Consider the following 15,261-nt stretch of genomic DNA (forward strand, 5'->3'; position numbering starts at 1 on the left):
CTTTTTTCATGCATATTTCAATAAAGACAAGTTTAGTTGGCAAACCCTACGCCCAAGACATAATAGAAAATTTTATTAGAGAGCGACTCACAACCACTTCTTCCTTTTCCCCAACTTCATCTCAACCATCCCTAAAGCTTTAAGATTTCTTACAAGAAAACTTAGGTTCACCACGACAAGATCGTACGAAAAATATATAATCATTTTTGTTGTCTGAATGAATTGTTCTACCGTTGCTTCTTTCATGTGGCTCACAACAAATACAACCTTGTCATGGATGGCCCTTCAGAGATAATTACTGAACGTACAATTTGGCGAAAAAAAGTGTGGAAAATATTAAAAAGTTTGACGAAGGAGTATCACGGATAACCCGAGAAAAGGCCAGTTTATATTTGCAGCACATAGATAAAGGCCAGAAACAGAGATGTTCACACAATCAGCTTAGGCCCAAAAGAGGGCAAAAGTTGAAAATATAGGAAAAAATGAAACAATTTTAATCTGTTGAACTTGAAAATATATGGAATGGAATTTCCAGATTATTACAGGAGAGAAATAGAAAAGAAAACAAAAAACAAATCTTTTCGTGAAAAGAACAGCACACAACAAACCTCAATGGGGAGAATCATAATTTTTTTTTTTACAATGGACAATTTCTATATTTGCAAATGATAAGATACAAAGTACACCAAAATCACCAACAGACACGTTGGAAGCATATCTAATGTTTGTGGGGTTGTAAAATGCACTGCTGGATTGTCAGCTGAGATAGGTGATGATAAAATGTTATCGGGGTGCATGCATGTTGTACCAGGCCTGATGTCAAATTACAGACGTCCTGCATATCCTGCATCACATGCTAGATCCAAACATAGGCAACGGCACATCTGAGTATATTATCAAACAATCAGCTTGTGTTGAGAAGAAAAATGTCCAACTACGAATATGTGAAGGGCCAGAAGAATTAAAATTCATTGCTGACTTTAATCAACTTACTTCATTCTATAGTTTCTGATGTTGGAGGGTGCTCCTCAAGTAATGTTTGAACTCTCTGTAAAATATACCAGATGTAAGTAAAGTCTGCGAGAAAGAAGAGCATACCCTACCTTTAAAACAAAAGTAGAAGTTTGGCGTTCTACCTTTACAGAACTTCCAACTTCATCAAGTTTCTGCAGTAGTGTTAGATCCCCATACCTGAGGGGCTTTGACGGGGACATCTGAAGCTGACAATAGAAAGAAAGAGAACTAATAAATATTGAACTTGTGAAAGACAATTGCCTCGCTGAATGAGATAAGGAAGGGCTTTTCCTAGCATTGTTAATGGCCTAACAGGTTATCAAGGTTTAATCAATACGCCCAGATCAAGCTTGTCAAATATAACCAAAATAAGTTCAACTTCCTTTGATAAGGACCGGAAGCATCTGGCATATGACCTTACCCTCAAATTGGGAATGTCTTCGAGCGTGGAAACTTGTCTAGAGAAAACCTCATTCGTCATGCTTGACAGGCGCATGAGGACAGCCTGAAATGGGACATCAAGGTTGATAAAGTAACTCATACTTACTAAACTTGGGGATAACTTTAACACAACTACAGTGAGTAAGTACCTTCCTGAAAGCACTGGGATTTGCAATACCATGGATTTGAACATCATCGCTTGGCGGCCTTCTGACACCAACATGCTCTATTCTAAGTGAGTAGACACCATAGAGAGACTGCAGATATCCTGAGTATAACAATAGCATTATAGGCGGTTCTAAGACATTACCAGCAAGACTAAGGTATTGGAAAATAACATTCATGTAGCAACTGATAATGCTCTTTACCTTGCTCAATTACAACATCAGCCACTGAAGGCAACAAAACATGCTTTTCTTTCTTAAGCACCCCAAAAATTGGAAATGGAACTGGCTTTGTAACCTGAGCTAAAGAAACAAAGCATCATCCAAAGGTAACCATCTGTCCATAATTTCATATAGCAAAACCAACCATAGTCCAGCAGCATTCAAAGATTGATCAATTGACAAACAATCATATTAAACAAGAACAAAGCACATTCAAGAGCTCAAATTATCAACAAGAAGAAAAAAGATTCAAACTTCAAATTTGAATTTACCTTGTAAACAATGGCATTGGGAGTGAGATAGAGCTTTCTGGACCGAATATCCTTGCGCAAAATGTATCTTCGGACTGGTAAATAAAGCAGCATGAAGAACCCAATTCCCCATGCCAATATTAAAAGCAAAGAGTAAAGAAGCCATTGTGCTGTTTGGTACTTCACATAATTCTCCTCCATCTCCTGAAACGAAGCTGCATACAGAACTATTTCATCTTCAGCTTCATTTGCAGTTTCGGATAGTAACCCTTTCTCCAAGCTATCAATCCCTACGACGTCGTCCGAACCCATCTGAATCGCTCACAGATCCAGATGCGCGCAAAAACCCTAAAGCCCGAGCTACAGCCAACCACGAAATAAAGGTAAAATTTTCCTGAAATTGAACTACACGAAGTGTAAATAATTCGATCACGTTCACATGGAAACAGTTGAAGCTTACCGGTTGATTAATGTGTTTGTTGGAGACTTCTCACAGGTTGAAGATGCAAGAGAGACGACGAGGTTCAGAAGCACCTCTTCAGCTTTTTTCAGTTTTCAGCTCAGGCGGGTCAGGCACTGCAGTTTCATTGTGGGCTGGGCCAGGGTCCAAATTTGTAATATTTAGGGTCCAGGCCCAATAGTTTCGGGTCGGGTTGGTGCTGGAATAAGAAGTGAATTCGAAGTAGGAACTTGGAGCAAGAAAGAAGCAGCAGCTCAAATGGTGGCCGCCAAGAGAAAAAACACAGAAACAGAGGAAGGTGAAATCTTCTCGTCTTGCTCTTTCTCCAGCCTCGGCCTTCACTCAAACTTATGCGAGCAGCTCGAAGGTAATACAAATTTATTTTTATTTTTATTTTTATGCCAAAACTATAATTTAATTCTCTTCCAAAATAATAAAGAAAATACCTTTTTGTTGTTTGAACGAAACAGAGAGGCTGGGGTTCAAAGCTCCAACTCTGGTGCAAGCTCAAGCCATCCCTGTAATTCTCTCCGGCCGCCATGTGCTTGTGAATGCGGCTACGGGCACAGGCAAAACGGTGGCGTATTTGGCTCCGGTTATCCACCACCTGCACTTGTACCAACCTCGAATTCAGCGCTCCGATGGCACTTTCGGTAGGTGCCATACAAACATAGCATCGATATATTTTGTGAACAAACATACAAACATGCTTGTAAGCTCGCATACTAACATTGACATATGCTTGTTTTGATTGCTAGCGTTGGTTCTTGTACCAACGCGCGAGCTGTGTTTGCAGGTTCATGAAATCCTGCACAAGTTACTGCACAGGTTTCATTGGATTGTCCCTGGTTATGTAATGGGAGGTGAAAACAGGAACAAGGAGAAGGCCAGGCTGCGCAAAGGTGCCCAAACTTTAAGTTACTGGTTTTTGTTAAAGATTTTTTTTGTATGGTCTGCTCACTACCCATCTGCTTTTTTCAGGCATATCTATTCTAGTTGCAACTCCTGGAAGACTCTTGGATCACCTGAAGAATACATCATCGTTCTTGCACACAAGTTTGCGTTGGATTATCTTTGATGAAGCAGATAGGTATGCTACACATACACCATTCGAGTTTTTATTATATACTCTGTCATGAATGTGTATATTGCTATTGTTGTATCCAATTGTCATTGTATAATTTGGACGTGCATTCATTAGATATCCATATGTTTTTTTTACAGAATTTTGGAATTGGGATTTGGAAAAGAAATAGAGGAAATACTAGATCGTTTGGGTTCAATGCAACATGGCTCTGCCACTGAGGATAGTGTTGTTTCAACTAAATATGAGTTTCAGAGGCAGAATTTGCTATTATCAGCGACCTTAAATGAAAAAGTCAATCATCTTGCGAAAATGAGTTTAGAAAAACCTGTTATGATTGGCATGCCTGAGAAAAAGACGCAGTCAATTGCATTACATGAGCATTTAGGATCTGACACAGATGATGAACCACAACCTTCAGTAAAGACAACAGGCTCTTTTAGTGAAGATTATAAACTTCCAGCTCAATTGACCCAGAGATATGTAAAAGGTATGTGCCAATAGTTTTCTTTTCTTTTTCTTTTTATTGTTGGGGGACTGGCAGGGTATGATTCATTAGACTACATAATAGATGTGGTGATTAACTGTTTTGATCAAATTTCTTTGCAGTACCATGTAATGCACGGCTAGCTGTACTTCTTTCCGTTCTAAAACATCTTTTTGAGCGAGAAACTTCCGAAAAGGTAAAGCCTACTTCGCAACCTTCCATTTTCTAATGGTTATGGAAGCTAGCTTTTTCTTTCTTTGGCAGTCTTTAGAATCTTCATATTCAAGATTATACTTTTCAATTCTGTGATATTGTGCTAGTGAGTTCATATAAAGGGATAATGTCCTTCAGCATCAATGATGTATCCTATTTACCACATCCTGAAATCCTCAAAGTGATGTCTTATATTCTTAACACAGTTTGGGTCTTTCTATGCAGTCTTTAACTTCATTTTATTATGCATTACCTTGTCAGTTCTCACTCACATGCTCATTTTACAGATTGTGCTATTCTTTTCAACATGTGATGCAGTGGATTTTCACTACTCCTTGATAAGTGAGTTCCAATTCAGACCTCACTCAGGGCTAGAAGCAGAACTTAAGCAGATGTTTGTTAGATGTAAGACCTTTCGGTTACATGGGAATATGAAGCAGGAGGATCGAAGAACTGCGTTTGAAACCTTCAAAAAAGAAAAATCGGCTCTTCTATTGTCCACAGATGTTTGTGCTAGAGGTTTGGATTTCCCGAAAGTAAAATGTATCATACAATATGATTCTCCAGGCGAGGCTACTGAATATGTTCATAGGTATTTAAACTTATCCATCTTCATTTTTCTTTTCCCATTTTATCCCCCCTCTTCGCTCCTGCATGTGCAACAATATAAGCCAGAGTTTTGATTGTTTTCAGTCCATGGATGCTCATTCAACTAAGTAACACTTTTATCCGCAGCATTACATGATTATACATCATCAAACTTTCCTCATGAGATGCATAAGAAAATAACGATATCCCAATATTTTAAATTAATCAAATATTTGAAAAGCCTTAAGAACTAATTGGTTTTAAAACAGAGTGATGTTGTTTTTTCAGTGGCTAGAATTACAAGGTTATTTATTTTGAAGTTTTGTTTCTTAGCAAGGAATTTCACTATGCTAAGTCTATTGTGCATGTTTAATGTTTTCTTGATATTTATTTCATACTTGATGTAGGGTTGGAAGAACCGCTCGGCTTGGCGAAAGAGGAGATTCCTTGTTATTTTTACAGCCAATTGAAATGGATTATTTGAAAGAGTTGGAGAAACATGGTGTTTCCCTACAAGAGTATCCCCTCCTCAAAGTATTAGATAGTTTTCCACTATTTGGTCATAAGCATGTCAGGAAGTTTCTTTCCATTGACTCACATCCTTGGGTGATGTCTTTGCAAAAGGCACTTGAAGCATTTACAGAGAAGGTACTTCTCTTCTCCTGATTCTTCTTCAGTGTGCCTTAAAGTATGCTTTGTCGTGCTGTGTTTGTACTGTGAAGAAAGCCCTCCATCCAGTTTTGGACTTTTTCTTAATCTTTAGCTATCTCGCATTATTGTGAAACCTTAGCAAATGACTTATCCAAACCAGATAAGGAAATATCCTTTGGTTTAATATGTTTGCTGGGTATGCCAGCCAGATTTATAGGTTTGAATATTTGTAATAATTATGAGTTTTTTTCTTTGTGATTAACATTAACACATTGCCTTTGTTTCTTTTCTCAGCCAGACACGAAGACACTGGCCAAAAACGCATTTTGCTCTTGGGTTCGTGCATACACTGCCCATCGTGGTGAGCTGAAAAGAATATTTATGGTGAAGAAACTTCACTTAGGACATGTTGCAAAAAGCTTTGCCTTGAAAGAACAACCTTCCTTGGTTGGTAAATCATTCCAGAATCAAGTAAAGAAGAGGAAGAGGGATGAAAAGCAAAAGGGATTATCAAGAAAGAGGAAGGTTTCCAGGAAAACATGATTGCAGACCTTGATACCAACATATATAGATGGTTGTGGGAGATGCAATCATGCAGATGGGTAAAAGCTTGTTTTGGTTGAGAAAATTTGTATGCTGTAACAAAGTTTGCATGTATTGCGGGCTTCCTTAGAATACTTGCTGTCACCTTGTTTCAGTGTGAAGTGATGTTGGTCGACCTCACTCTGTAAAGTATGGTTCATTTGCAATGCAGTTTTGCTGATGCTTGCAAATTTAAAGGGATAGTTTGCTGTTAATTTAAATTTGTTTTGACACACTTGCAGTCAATAGTCATTTGTTGTAACTTATAACTACGGAATCTCAATTCTCAACCTAGAGTTAGCAATAAGCAATCCGTGAAAACTTTCACGCAACAGGATGCCATCGTGACGAGGATTCCAAATCAATCAAGCATTGCCATGTGGGAATGTGAAGACGCATGGCAGTGTGTGATTAACTTGAATACCGCCAAAGAGACATCTTCAATGTATGTTAGTACCTCTTTGTAACCATAGCTCACCTTGTCAAAACGTAGGCCAGTCTACAATTTTGGGCCACAACCAGTGTTGTTCTCTCTGTACCACTCTGGGAGCACCATTGAGATTAATGTGATTGCTTTATCGAATTAGGAAAGTATGCATAATGTACCACTTGTTCAATGATGACCTTACCTTTCCTACAAAATAAGGAAATCGATAAAATATGGGAGGGGTATGTATTTATGATATATTATATTAGTCGACCAAATCCACCGTCCTCATCATGTCACATGCTCTCTCACAGAGGAGAAAAAACTTTCATCAATGGTTTTGTTGGCATTGGAAGGAATTGTGCAGTTCTGTCAGTTACAGTAAGTCCGGAGATTTTAATGCAGAATTGTTGTGATCTTATGTAAGATGATTTTCAATGTGATGGAAAATGACGCAACATTATCCACAATCTATATAAAATAACGGCTCATTTGAGAGTGATTGTAGATAAGTCAATCACTTTTGAGGAGAAAATACCTCCCATGTACTTCTTTAAACAAGAAAAGAGTTTGGAAATATTATTTATAGTACTAAAGTACGATTATATGATATAATTTGTCTGCATTCTTTTCTGTACGTTAGAACATTAGATCGGACTTTAGTGTCAACAGAGTAAAACCTATAATAGAAGATTTAGCTACTTGATGAGGTAGTTTAAGATTAGAGTTTGATAGACCAGACACATTTGCTATTGGCAATTGGCCAAGAAAAAAAGAAGAGGAAATTATCACACTCTTAAACTCTTTTGCCAAGCCAAGCCAAAATGGACGTTCAATTTTGTGAATAATTGAACAGAGTTGAGCAAGACGTTTGCAAACAGTCAACCGTATGTTAGATAAAGGGTCAAAATCAAAGCCACATGGATTGATGGAGCTACGGAATTTGGGTGGACCCCGATCATCTCATTTCTTCCCTCAAGGCATCAGACGCGTTGACGAACGCAGGACCATAGGCCAATGATGAGGTGTCCATACCCCCACGTCAGGTGAATTTAGCATTGCTTGGTTTCGGCTTTGCGTTGGGCCCACAAACCTACCTAATTAAGGGACAAAGTAGGCCCATCTTAAATTCAGCTCAGGCCCACGACGCATCGTTTGGCCCACTTCACGTCCTTATTGTCGGATCATAAATCAAAACTCTTTGTTTTTCAACTGGGAATATTCTCTCTCCACTGTGAAAAAAGCTCCAATAATTACAGTCTCCGTAAAACTACATTCCCATTTCACAGCCTACCCCAAAAAATAATAATAATAATAATTGTAACCTTAGAGTAATTTGAAAGACTTTTTAAAAAGCACAATCAGTATGCATGGTTGGAGCATTTAACGGTTAGAAATTATATGGGCACAGAATCATTGGTGGGAAATCTTCATTTCAAGAATTAATCATGGCCATTGATGATTCAAAGTGTAGGGCATGCATAGACACAAGGTTCGGTATGACATTATAATGGTGACCTTATCTTTGGTATGTGAACGGCTACTATTCAACATTAAGTCTAAGGATGTCCTGAATTCAAATATCGTGATTGGATTGAATAAAAAGGCATCAATATTCTTAAGTACAACTACATGATTTGAACCAAAAAAAAAATCATAGTTTCATCGGTCGAGCTAGAAAAAAATCAAATTAAATGGGATGAACCCTAGAAGATGTGCACCTAACTCTATCTGTTTTTTGTTCAACAATTCACGTGATACCCAGTATGGCATGGAATTAATGTCAACTAAATTCTTGCTTGGCAACTCACATGGCATCCAGCAGGAAATGCAAGGTTCAATTGATCTACATTTAGGTGGTACATTCTGCACCAAATCGCAGATTGAATGCTTTTGGAAACACAAAACTTGTTGTTTATGGGTTGTTTGGTGTAAGTTAGAATTATACGCAAATGATTTGCCAGCCTCTCCTTTTGATGCAGAAATTTAAAGGCCTCTGTCAAAGCTTCAAATATTTGCTGGAAGATGTTTCTCTTTCAACAATTTAATTAAAAACAGAAACTTTGTCCGCACTAATAAATTTGATACGTATCTATCTAATAGTGACAAATTTATAATGTCCTGCTATATATTTTTTTGCGTCAGAAAAAGAAGGGCAATAATTCAAGTTTTACCAGAAAAAGAAACAAGGCTGGAAAAAGCTTCGCTTTCATGCAGAAAAACACACAGTAATTTTGAAAACCAGTCCCCACGTGACTGACAATAATAATTCATACTAATTTTTATATGGGGTTGTCGGCCTTGCAATAAAAATGCAAGAGCCGACATTTCTTTAATCTTTTTGGAGCTGGGTTTGATTGGAAATTACTTGAATTTGGATATGCAAATGTAGGAGACAGATCTAGAGGCAATGATATTTACAGACTCAATTCTGCATTTATATTTTTCTTGGGACACTTTGAAGGGAAGGTTTCCTCTAACAAGCATTCGTTCCGTCAATCTCGTTTCTTGCTTGCTTCTTGGGGGTTCATCAATTGCTTCCTACTCAATGTTCACTCTATCTATATTTATATTTGTAGGGTTATGGCTACCAAATATTCTCATCAGATCCAACCCCCATTGTTAAGAGAGAACATGTATATATAAATGAAATAGAGAATATAGAGTGAGTTACTTATTATTATTTATTTCGATTCTTTTTTCTTTGTCATCTTGTTCTTTTTGCTTGTTGGATATATATCTTGTTTTGTTCGTACACATATACATGTCTTTTCTTTCTTTCTCGAACATAGAGTGAGTTACACATATAATTAATTAACAACTCAGTTGCTTATTAGGATCAAATGGATTGCTAGAAATCATTTATTATCTCTAAGAACAAACCCGTTTTAGTGAAGATGACGAGTGTGGGGAGGGATTTGCTCGGACAACACAAACATATCACTAATTGGCTTCAAAAACCTATCTTCAACCACAAGTTGGAGGGAATGGGAGTTGATTGATTGAACCCCACCTATGAATGGTGCAGTACAAGATGCCTCCTTGAATTGGTCTACATAAAGGAAATAATGTGGCTAATCTTTTCTCAGCGGATAAAACAAATAATTTGCAGGCCCTCCTTTGGAGATATTGTTGAATCACCTGGATGGCGACCTTAGTGGCTCGGATATCAACATCACCATAGTGGCTCAGTTATCAACATTGTCTTTCTCCTCCTTATTATCTTTCACCCATCGAGAGCTTCTAGTGTATATCACAAAACAAACCACTCCCGACTAGGGCTCAATGATGTGTGAAATTAGGGTTGGCTCGAACATAATTTATGAGTAATTATGCGTATTCAGAGTTTATCTTTAACTATCGTCATAAAGTACAAATTATTTCATCACCAAAATAATCAACCAAGAATATTAAGAATGCAAAACCCTAAAGGACACTTGTAAGATTTTTACTAATAAAATTGGAATTGCAAAACTGAGGGACACAGGGCATGGACCATGACTCATGTTTAACGGTGAGAGGATCCATCAAGAGATTTGCATGTCACGTCCTTGTCTTAGCATATACTAACATATCAGTCACAAAATTAGTTAATTTTCATTGTTTTAAACTTAAACTTACGGAGGTTGGTTTAGTGGGGAATAATCTCATGATTAGCGTAGTCAATTAAAGACAGTAGTTAATTAACAATGATTAAAATGACACCCAGGGCTAGGCCCCAAGATGTATAATTAAGTTTCCTTCGTCTCCTTGTTGTCCCTTACCTTTCTGCGCTGCGCTAATATCAAACTACATGATTAGCAAAGCCATGTGCAAACTAACATGGTTTCATAAATCATTCTCTTCGCATGCCAAGCGCCACGGGCAACGGAATATAATTAAGACAGACGGAATCATTTGGATTTGCCTCTACCATATGCCTTAATTAATTGAACTTGTGCATCCCAAATCTTTAATTTACACTACTTGGTACTAAATCGATAATTAAATCTGTCGGTTTTTGAATATTTAGGTTAACTTGTAATCGATTCTTGATGTATCAGAAATTATAGATTGATATCCGCCAGCCGGTGTCAGCTAGCTAATCATTTACTTTAAATCCAAATTACACAGCACATGCATGTCGTGAAAATTGAAAAAAAGATGTGGCTTTTGTGGTGATATTATAGTAATGGCAGACACTCTTTCTGCGTGGAGTTGATGTACATCTTATTGTTAGTGCTTCATGCTAACAACAAGCAAGAACTGCTTTATCTGAGAACTCGAATTAATGAAGAATAATGGCATCAGCTTTAGCTACGTACGGCAAGCTATCAGTTAGGTTTACGAAAGATCATTGGAGGACCAAGGGTTAGTTATGTCTTGTCTCCTTTTTATTCTTTTTCTTTTTCTTTTTTCATGGATGATATATCATATATGCGGATGGGGATGTGAATTTAATCGATGAGATTTCCATTTTGTCTTGCTGTTCTCATACGATCCATCAAAATCCCTGTGCATCATATTCCAAATCTTCTATCTAACATCGTCACCATTCGTGGAAGAACCCTACATGTGGTCGTATTAATTGTTAAAGAGGTTTTGTTGAGGTTGGCCACAGTAATTAATGGACAGTAGCCAGTCTCCTACCTAAACATTTCCTGCTAGCTATTTATAATTTCGACAAGTAAAACCAAATAATTTCATCCATGTCGACTCGACAAACTATCAATAATGTATAAGATAGTGTAAATAGATGCACCTTATTAATCAGTCACCAATTATTTATGGAAGATCCGAATGCATCTATAGCTAAGAATCACTCCATGTTTTAGGTCATATGGTGCATATAACTTTGTGGATGTACTCTTCTCTTAAGTGTATACTACACATCACGTAATGAGAGAGACAAACACAAATATTTATAGACTACATAATATATTAGTTATTTATGCTTATCAGCTCTCCGTAAAAGAAATATAAGGTCCTTATATGTCCATTCAATTGGAGAAAATGGTGAGATGTGTAAAGAGGTGGAAATGAAGAAGAGCCACAAAAAATAAAGCAAATAATATCTTCAATATAATGACAATCTATCGATAATGTACTAGATATTGTAAACAGGTACACCGTACCATTCAATCACTAATTATTAAAATAAGATTCGCGTAACATGAGAGAGACTTTGCACCAAATGCATATATTGCGTACATCCCTCCTTTTACGTGGCATACTAAGAAAGATACAAATACAACGATGCATCATGCATGTATACACAACGTGACATGAAAGTTATTTCTGCTTAGCAACCCTCAATAATAAAAGAAATAAATATTTGATCCGTATTAGTCCGTACAATCGGGGGCAGAAGGTGATATGAGATGTATTAGTATATAGTATAAAGTGTTAAAAAAGGTGGAAATGGAGGAGAGCCACAAAAGCAAAGATTTAAGGCAATATTATTCCGGTCGGAGTTGGAGGTGGTTGGCCCGACAAAAGCTGCAGCCTTGCACGTGCCCCGCCTCCCTCCTTCCTTTGGTTTCAGTCTTCTCTGTCAACTGCCTGCCCTCCTCTGCTTTAAACCATAAGAATGGATGGTCTTCGTTTCATGTATAATAACCTTCTCACTTTATTATTAATTAGAGTTGCTTGCTAGATTAGCTTGTTTATATCTGTGTTTAGTCTCTATATCTGGTTTATATTAATAACTAATTTTAATTGTGGGAATTTATTCTGGCTTTCTTTTTCTATATTGGAAAAAAGAAACTGGAAAAAGTTTGATACTTTATACAAACGAGTTGTTGTCCACAAAAAAAATTCAAAAGTTAGCGTTGATCCTTGAATTGATCGGACACACGCATCTTCAAGGAATCAAAGAAAGCATGTGTTTTCAACATTTCTTCTTTCTGTGACTTGTTAATTATATTCATTGAGTTTCTTTGCATGAGAAAGTGAAACACAAATAATTCCCCAGTTTTCTTTTCTTCGTTCCTTTTGTTTTTGCCAACTTTTTTCTTACTATGCTCTGATGAAATTGACTCTTTTTTTGGAGAGAGAATTTTGTCACAGAAACCAAACCAAACATACCAACTGAGATAAGAACCTAACAGTAGCTGATTGAGACTTGAGTAACATACTAACATATGTCAATTCTACCAGCACTTCTTGCTCAAAGTTTATATATATATTCAAGTGGTCCATGAGTAATTGTGGTCCTTATTTATATATAGATTAAAGCACATGAAAACATCAGAATTAATTAACACATGATAAAAAAAATAAAAATGGCCGACTTGGTAGATCATCTGTCGCATACACGTGGGTTATACCAGTTGATTACGACATATGAGCCCTCTTCTTCATAAATTAAAGTTGTTTAAACTATCGCTTGTAAATGATCTGTTATTTGAATTTTGTTCTTCTTTCAAAACAAGATAACGAATTTAATAGAAGAAAAGAGGTAGTGGGTTAGGGGAAAAGGAGGCAGTCTTTGATTCTTGAAGGAGAGATGGAATGAACAAAAGGAATAGTTGGGCTGTCACAGCTTTATGTAAGTTCCCTCAAAACCAGGATCTTCTTATTGTCCAGATTAATTGCCAATTTTGTCATTTGCTGCTTAAAATCTGTATACATAGTCTCCCAAATTTGACTTATATTAAATTTTTATTGCTAAAAAATGATTTAATATTATTTGAGAGGTAAACTTTAATTGAAAGTATAGGAGGAATCCACCGAATTTGTGACATGTGATCATCTCCTGCTTTTGCGGCTGCTGCCCTTCCCTACCTTGTATATAAAATTCTCCTTTCTTTTTTTTTTTTTTTCCCTTGAAAGGTTTAGGAATCAACCATTATTTGTTATTATTATTTTGATATAGAGGAATCAATTAGCATTATTTGCATTAATTAATATGTTCGAGCTAAAGTGTAGAGTCAAATATTAATTCCATTTGCAAATACAATGTATGTACTAGACAAAACATATCCATCCCTCAAAAAGTTGTCGTAAATTATCGCGTTTTTTTGAGATATCATGCAAACGGAACTACTATCTTGCAACATTATATTATGTTGAGCATTTTGATCTAATTGAATCACTCGAGAGAGAGAAAAGGAGATTAAAGATTTGGCCGAAGTCATTTTCTCAATTATGGCTAGCCGCATTTGGTTAATTACTGGTCGTAGAATCAAATTTGTGGATAACTTGTCTATTAAAAAGTATTTTAGAAGAATTTAGGTTAAATACGACTCAAAAGTGATTATAATTTGTCTTCTGTCGTAAATGTATACATGAAAAATTTTAATATAAGAATAACAACTCTTAACCACTACAAGTCCCTTATTTACCATGGGTCCATGATAAGGGGAAAAAAAACAAAACGAAGAGAATCATCAAAATGATGTGTAGATGATGGTGTAAGGGTTTTGGTGGGTCCAATCTCCATAGAAAAGGCCCAAATAAAAGGGCAGAAATAGTTGGATGCTGGATGCTGGATCACTACAAAAATAATAAAATAAACGACCCCCTTTATTAGTCAAACCTCAAGTGCGTCGCCACGTCAGCAACCATATAAAAAGGAAACTTCTTTTTTTCCCAAATGAGATCATGCGCAGTTCAACCAAATCTCATTCCCACCGTCAAAAACTTTCCCAAAAAAGTTAAAAATCCCATTTCACTCATCCAAAGGTTACCAAACGTCGCACGTACTCCCCCAGCTGGACACAAACATTTCACAATTATATAATTAATTTCATAAAATGAAAAATAAGTAATAGATTAAGAAAAATGTATTTTAGACTTACCAAATTTTGTTTAGAAAATAAGGATTACTTGATTAACAGGGGATTCAATGTTAGAAACTCTTCTAAAATTGATATGAAAAGTATCATTAAGTCAAGTGTGTGTTGGTTAGGGACGTGATATTATATGTCACAAACATCATAACACGTGTGGATTGATGTTTTAATATTCTAAAATTGAAGTTTTGATGATATATGTGAATTGGTATCACAATATTGGTATGTCATGTAATAACTGTCACACATAATAAATCATTTACGAAAACAAATTATTTATTCAGTATTAAGTCATAAGACTTCCTTAATGTATATATCAGATAATATGATGAACAAATTTAATAAATAAAAGGGTTAATTTCGAATTAGTACCCTAAACTCTTACCCTTAAGGCATGTTTGCCCCTGCACTCTCAATTTAAACAATTACATATCCTAAGCTTTTCAATTTTTTGCAAACCAATTCCGACGTTAACTTCAACATCAATATTTTCCTTAATTACTTGCATGGCAAATATGGGTCTCACCTATTCGCTTATTTCGATGTTAGTTGAAGAGTATTTCAGCATAATTTGGTGTCTTCCAGTCCATGAAGAACACATTACATGCATTAATACCAAACTATTTTTTAACAAAATACCCTTCAACTAACTTTGAAATAAGTGAATAAGTGGGACTCAGGTTCGTCACACAAAGCAATTAACGGAAATTTTGACGATGAAGTTAGTGACAGAATCAAATTGTAAAAAATTGAAAAGCTTAAGGTATGTAATTGTTAAAATTGAGAGTGCATGAGCAAACATGCCTTAAAGGTAAGAATTTAGGATACTAAACTGAAATTAACCCCAGAACAACTTAGCCAAATCATTATTGATATAAAGAAACAAGACAGTGAAATGCGAA

The 15,261-nt window shown here is 36.2% G+C and overlaps 2 protein-coding genes across 4 annotated transcripts; one reads left to right on the forward strand and one right to left on the reverse strand.

Annotated features, from left to right (window-relative positions):
- Positions 1-483: 483 nt before the first annotated feature.
- On the reverse strand, positions 484-2,701 carry LOC110749227 (uncharacterized). 3 transcript variants are annotated; one of them, XM_088244402.1, is made up of 8 exons: positions 2,553-2,701; positions 2,114-2,452; positions 1,824-1,917; positions 1,605-1,723; positions 1,436-1,519; positions 1,137-1,214; positions 994-1,048; positions 484-884 (listed from the first exon to the last, which is right to left on the reverse strand). In XM_088244402.1, the coding sequence occupies exons 2-7, from the start codon at positions 2,402-2,404 to the stop codon at positions 995-997; spliced, it is 720 nt and encodes a 239-aa protein (XP_088100528.1). In that variant the 5' UTR covers positions 2,405-2,452; positions 2,553-2,701; the 3' UTR covers positions 484-884; position 994. The 3 variants fall into 3 exon arrangements, with proteins under 3 accessions (XP_088100528.1, XP_021804980.1, XP_021804978.1); XM_021949288.2 differs by having other exon boundaries at positions 484-856; positions 1,137-1,220; XM_021949286.2 differs by having other exon boundaries at positions 1,137-1,220.
- A 63-nt stretch (positions 2,702-2,764) lies between these two features.
- LOC110749226 (P-loop containing nucleoside triphosphate hydrolases superfamily protein) lies at positions 2,765-6,392 on the forward strand. The gene is made up of 9 exons (XM_021949285.2): positions 2,765-2,919; positions 3,023-3,205; positions 3,311-3,454; positions 3,534-3,642; positions 3,777-4,126; positions 4,246-4,319; positions 4,624-4,928; positions 5,332-5,572; positions 5,870-6,392. The coding sequence occupies exons 1-9, from the start codon at positions 2,811-2,813 to the stop codon at positions 6,116-6,118; spliced, it is 1,764 nt and encodes a 587-aa protein (XP_021804977.1). The 5' UTR covers positions 2,765-2,810; the 3' UTR covers positions 6,119-6,392.
- The last annotated feature ends 8,869 nt before the right edge of the window (positions 6,393-15,261 follow it).

This window comes from Prunus avium, chromosome 7, assembly GCF_965620075.1.
Source record: "Prunus avium chromosome 7, drPruAviu1.hap1.1, whole genome shotgun sequence".
Classification (NCBI taxonomy): Eukaryota; Viridiplantae; Streptophyta; class Magnoliopsida; order Rosales; family Rosaceae; genus Prunus; species Prunus avium.

Excerpts from the sequence above, each read along its gene's own strand:
- LOC110749227 (XM_021949288.2), bottom strand. The coding sequence starts at position 2,404 with ATGGGTTCGGACGACGTCGTAGGGATTGATAGCTTGGAGAAAGGGTTA. Across the intron at positions 1,724-1,823 it reads TGATGTTGTAATTGAGCAAG|GATATCTGCAGTCTCTCTAT; the intron begins GTAAAGAGCATT and ends TGTTATACTCAG. Across the intron at positions 1,049-1,136 it reads AAGTTGGAAGTTCTGTAAAG|AGAGTTCAAACATTACTTGA; the intron begins GTAGAACGCCAA and ends TATATTTTACAG.
- LOC110749226 (XM_021949285.2), top strand. The coding sequence starts at position 2,811 with ATGGTGGCCGCCAAGAGAAAAAACACAGAAACAGAGGAAGGTGAAATC. Across the intron at positions 3,643-3,776 it reads ATCTTTGATGAAGCAGATAG|AATTTTGGAATTGGGATTTG; the intron begins GTATGCTACACA and ends TTTTTTTTACAG. Across the intron at positions 5,573-5,869 it reads TTGAAGCATTTACAGAGAAG|CCAGACACGAAGACACTGGC; the intron begins GTACTTCTCTTC and ends TTCTTTTCTCAG.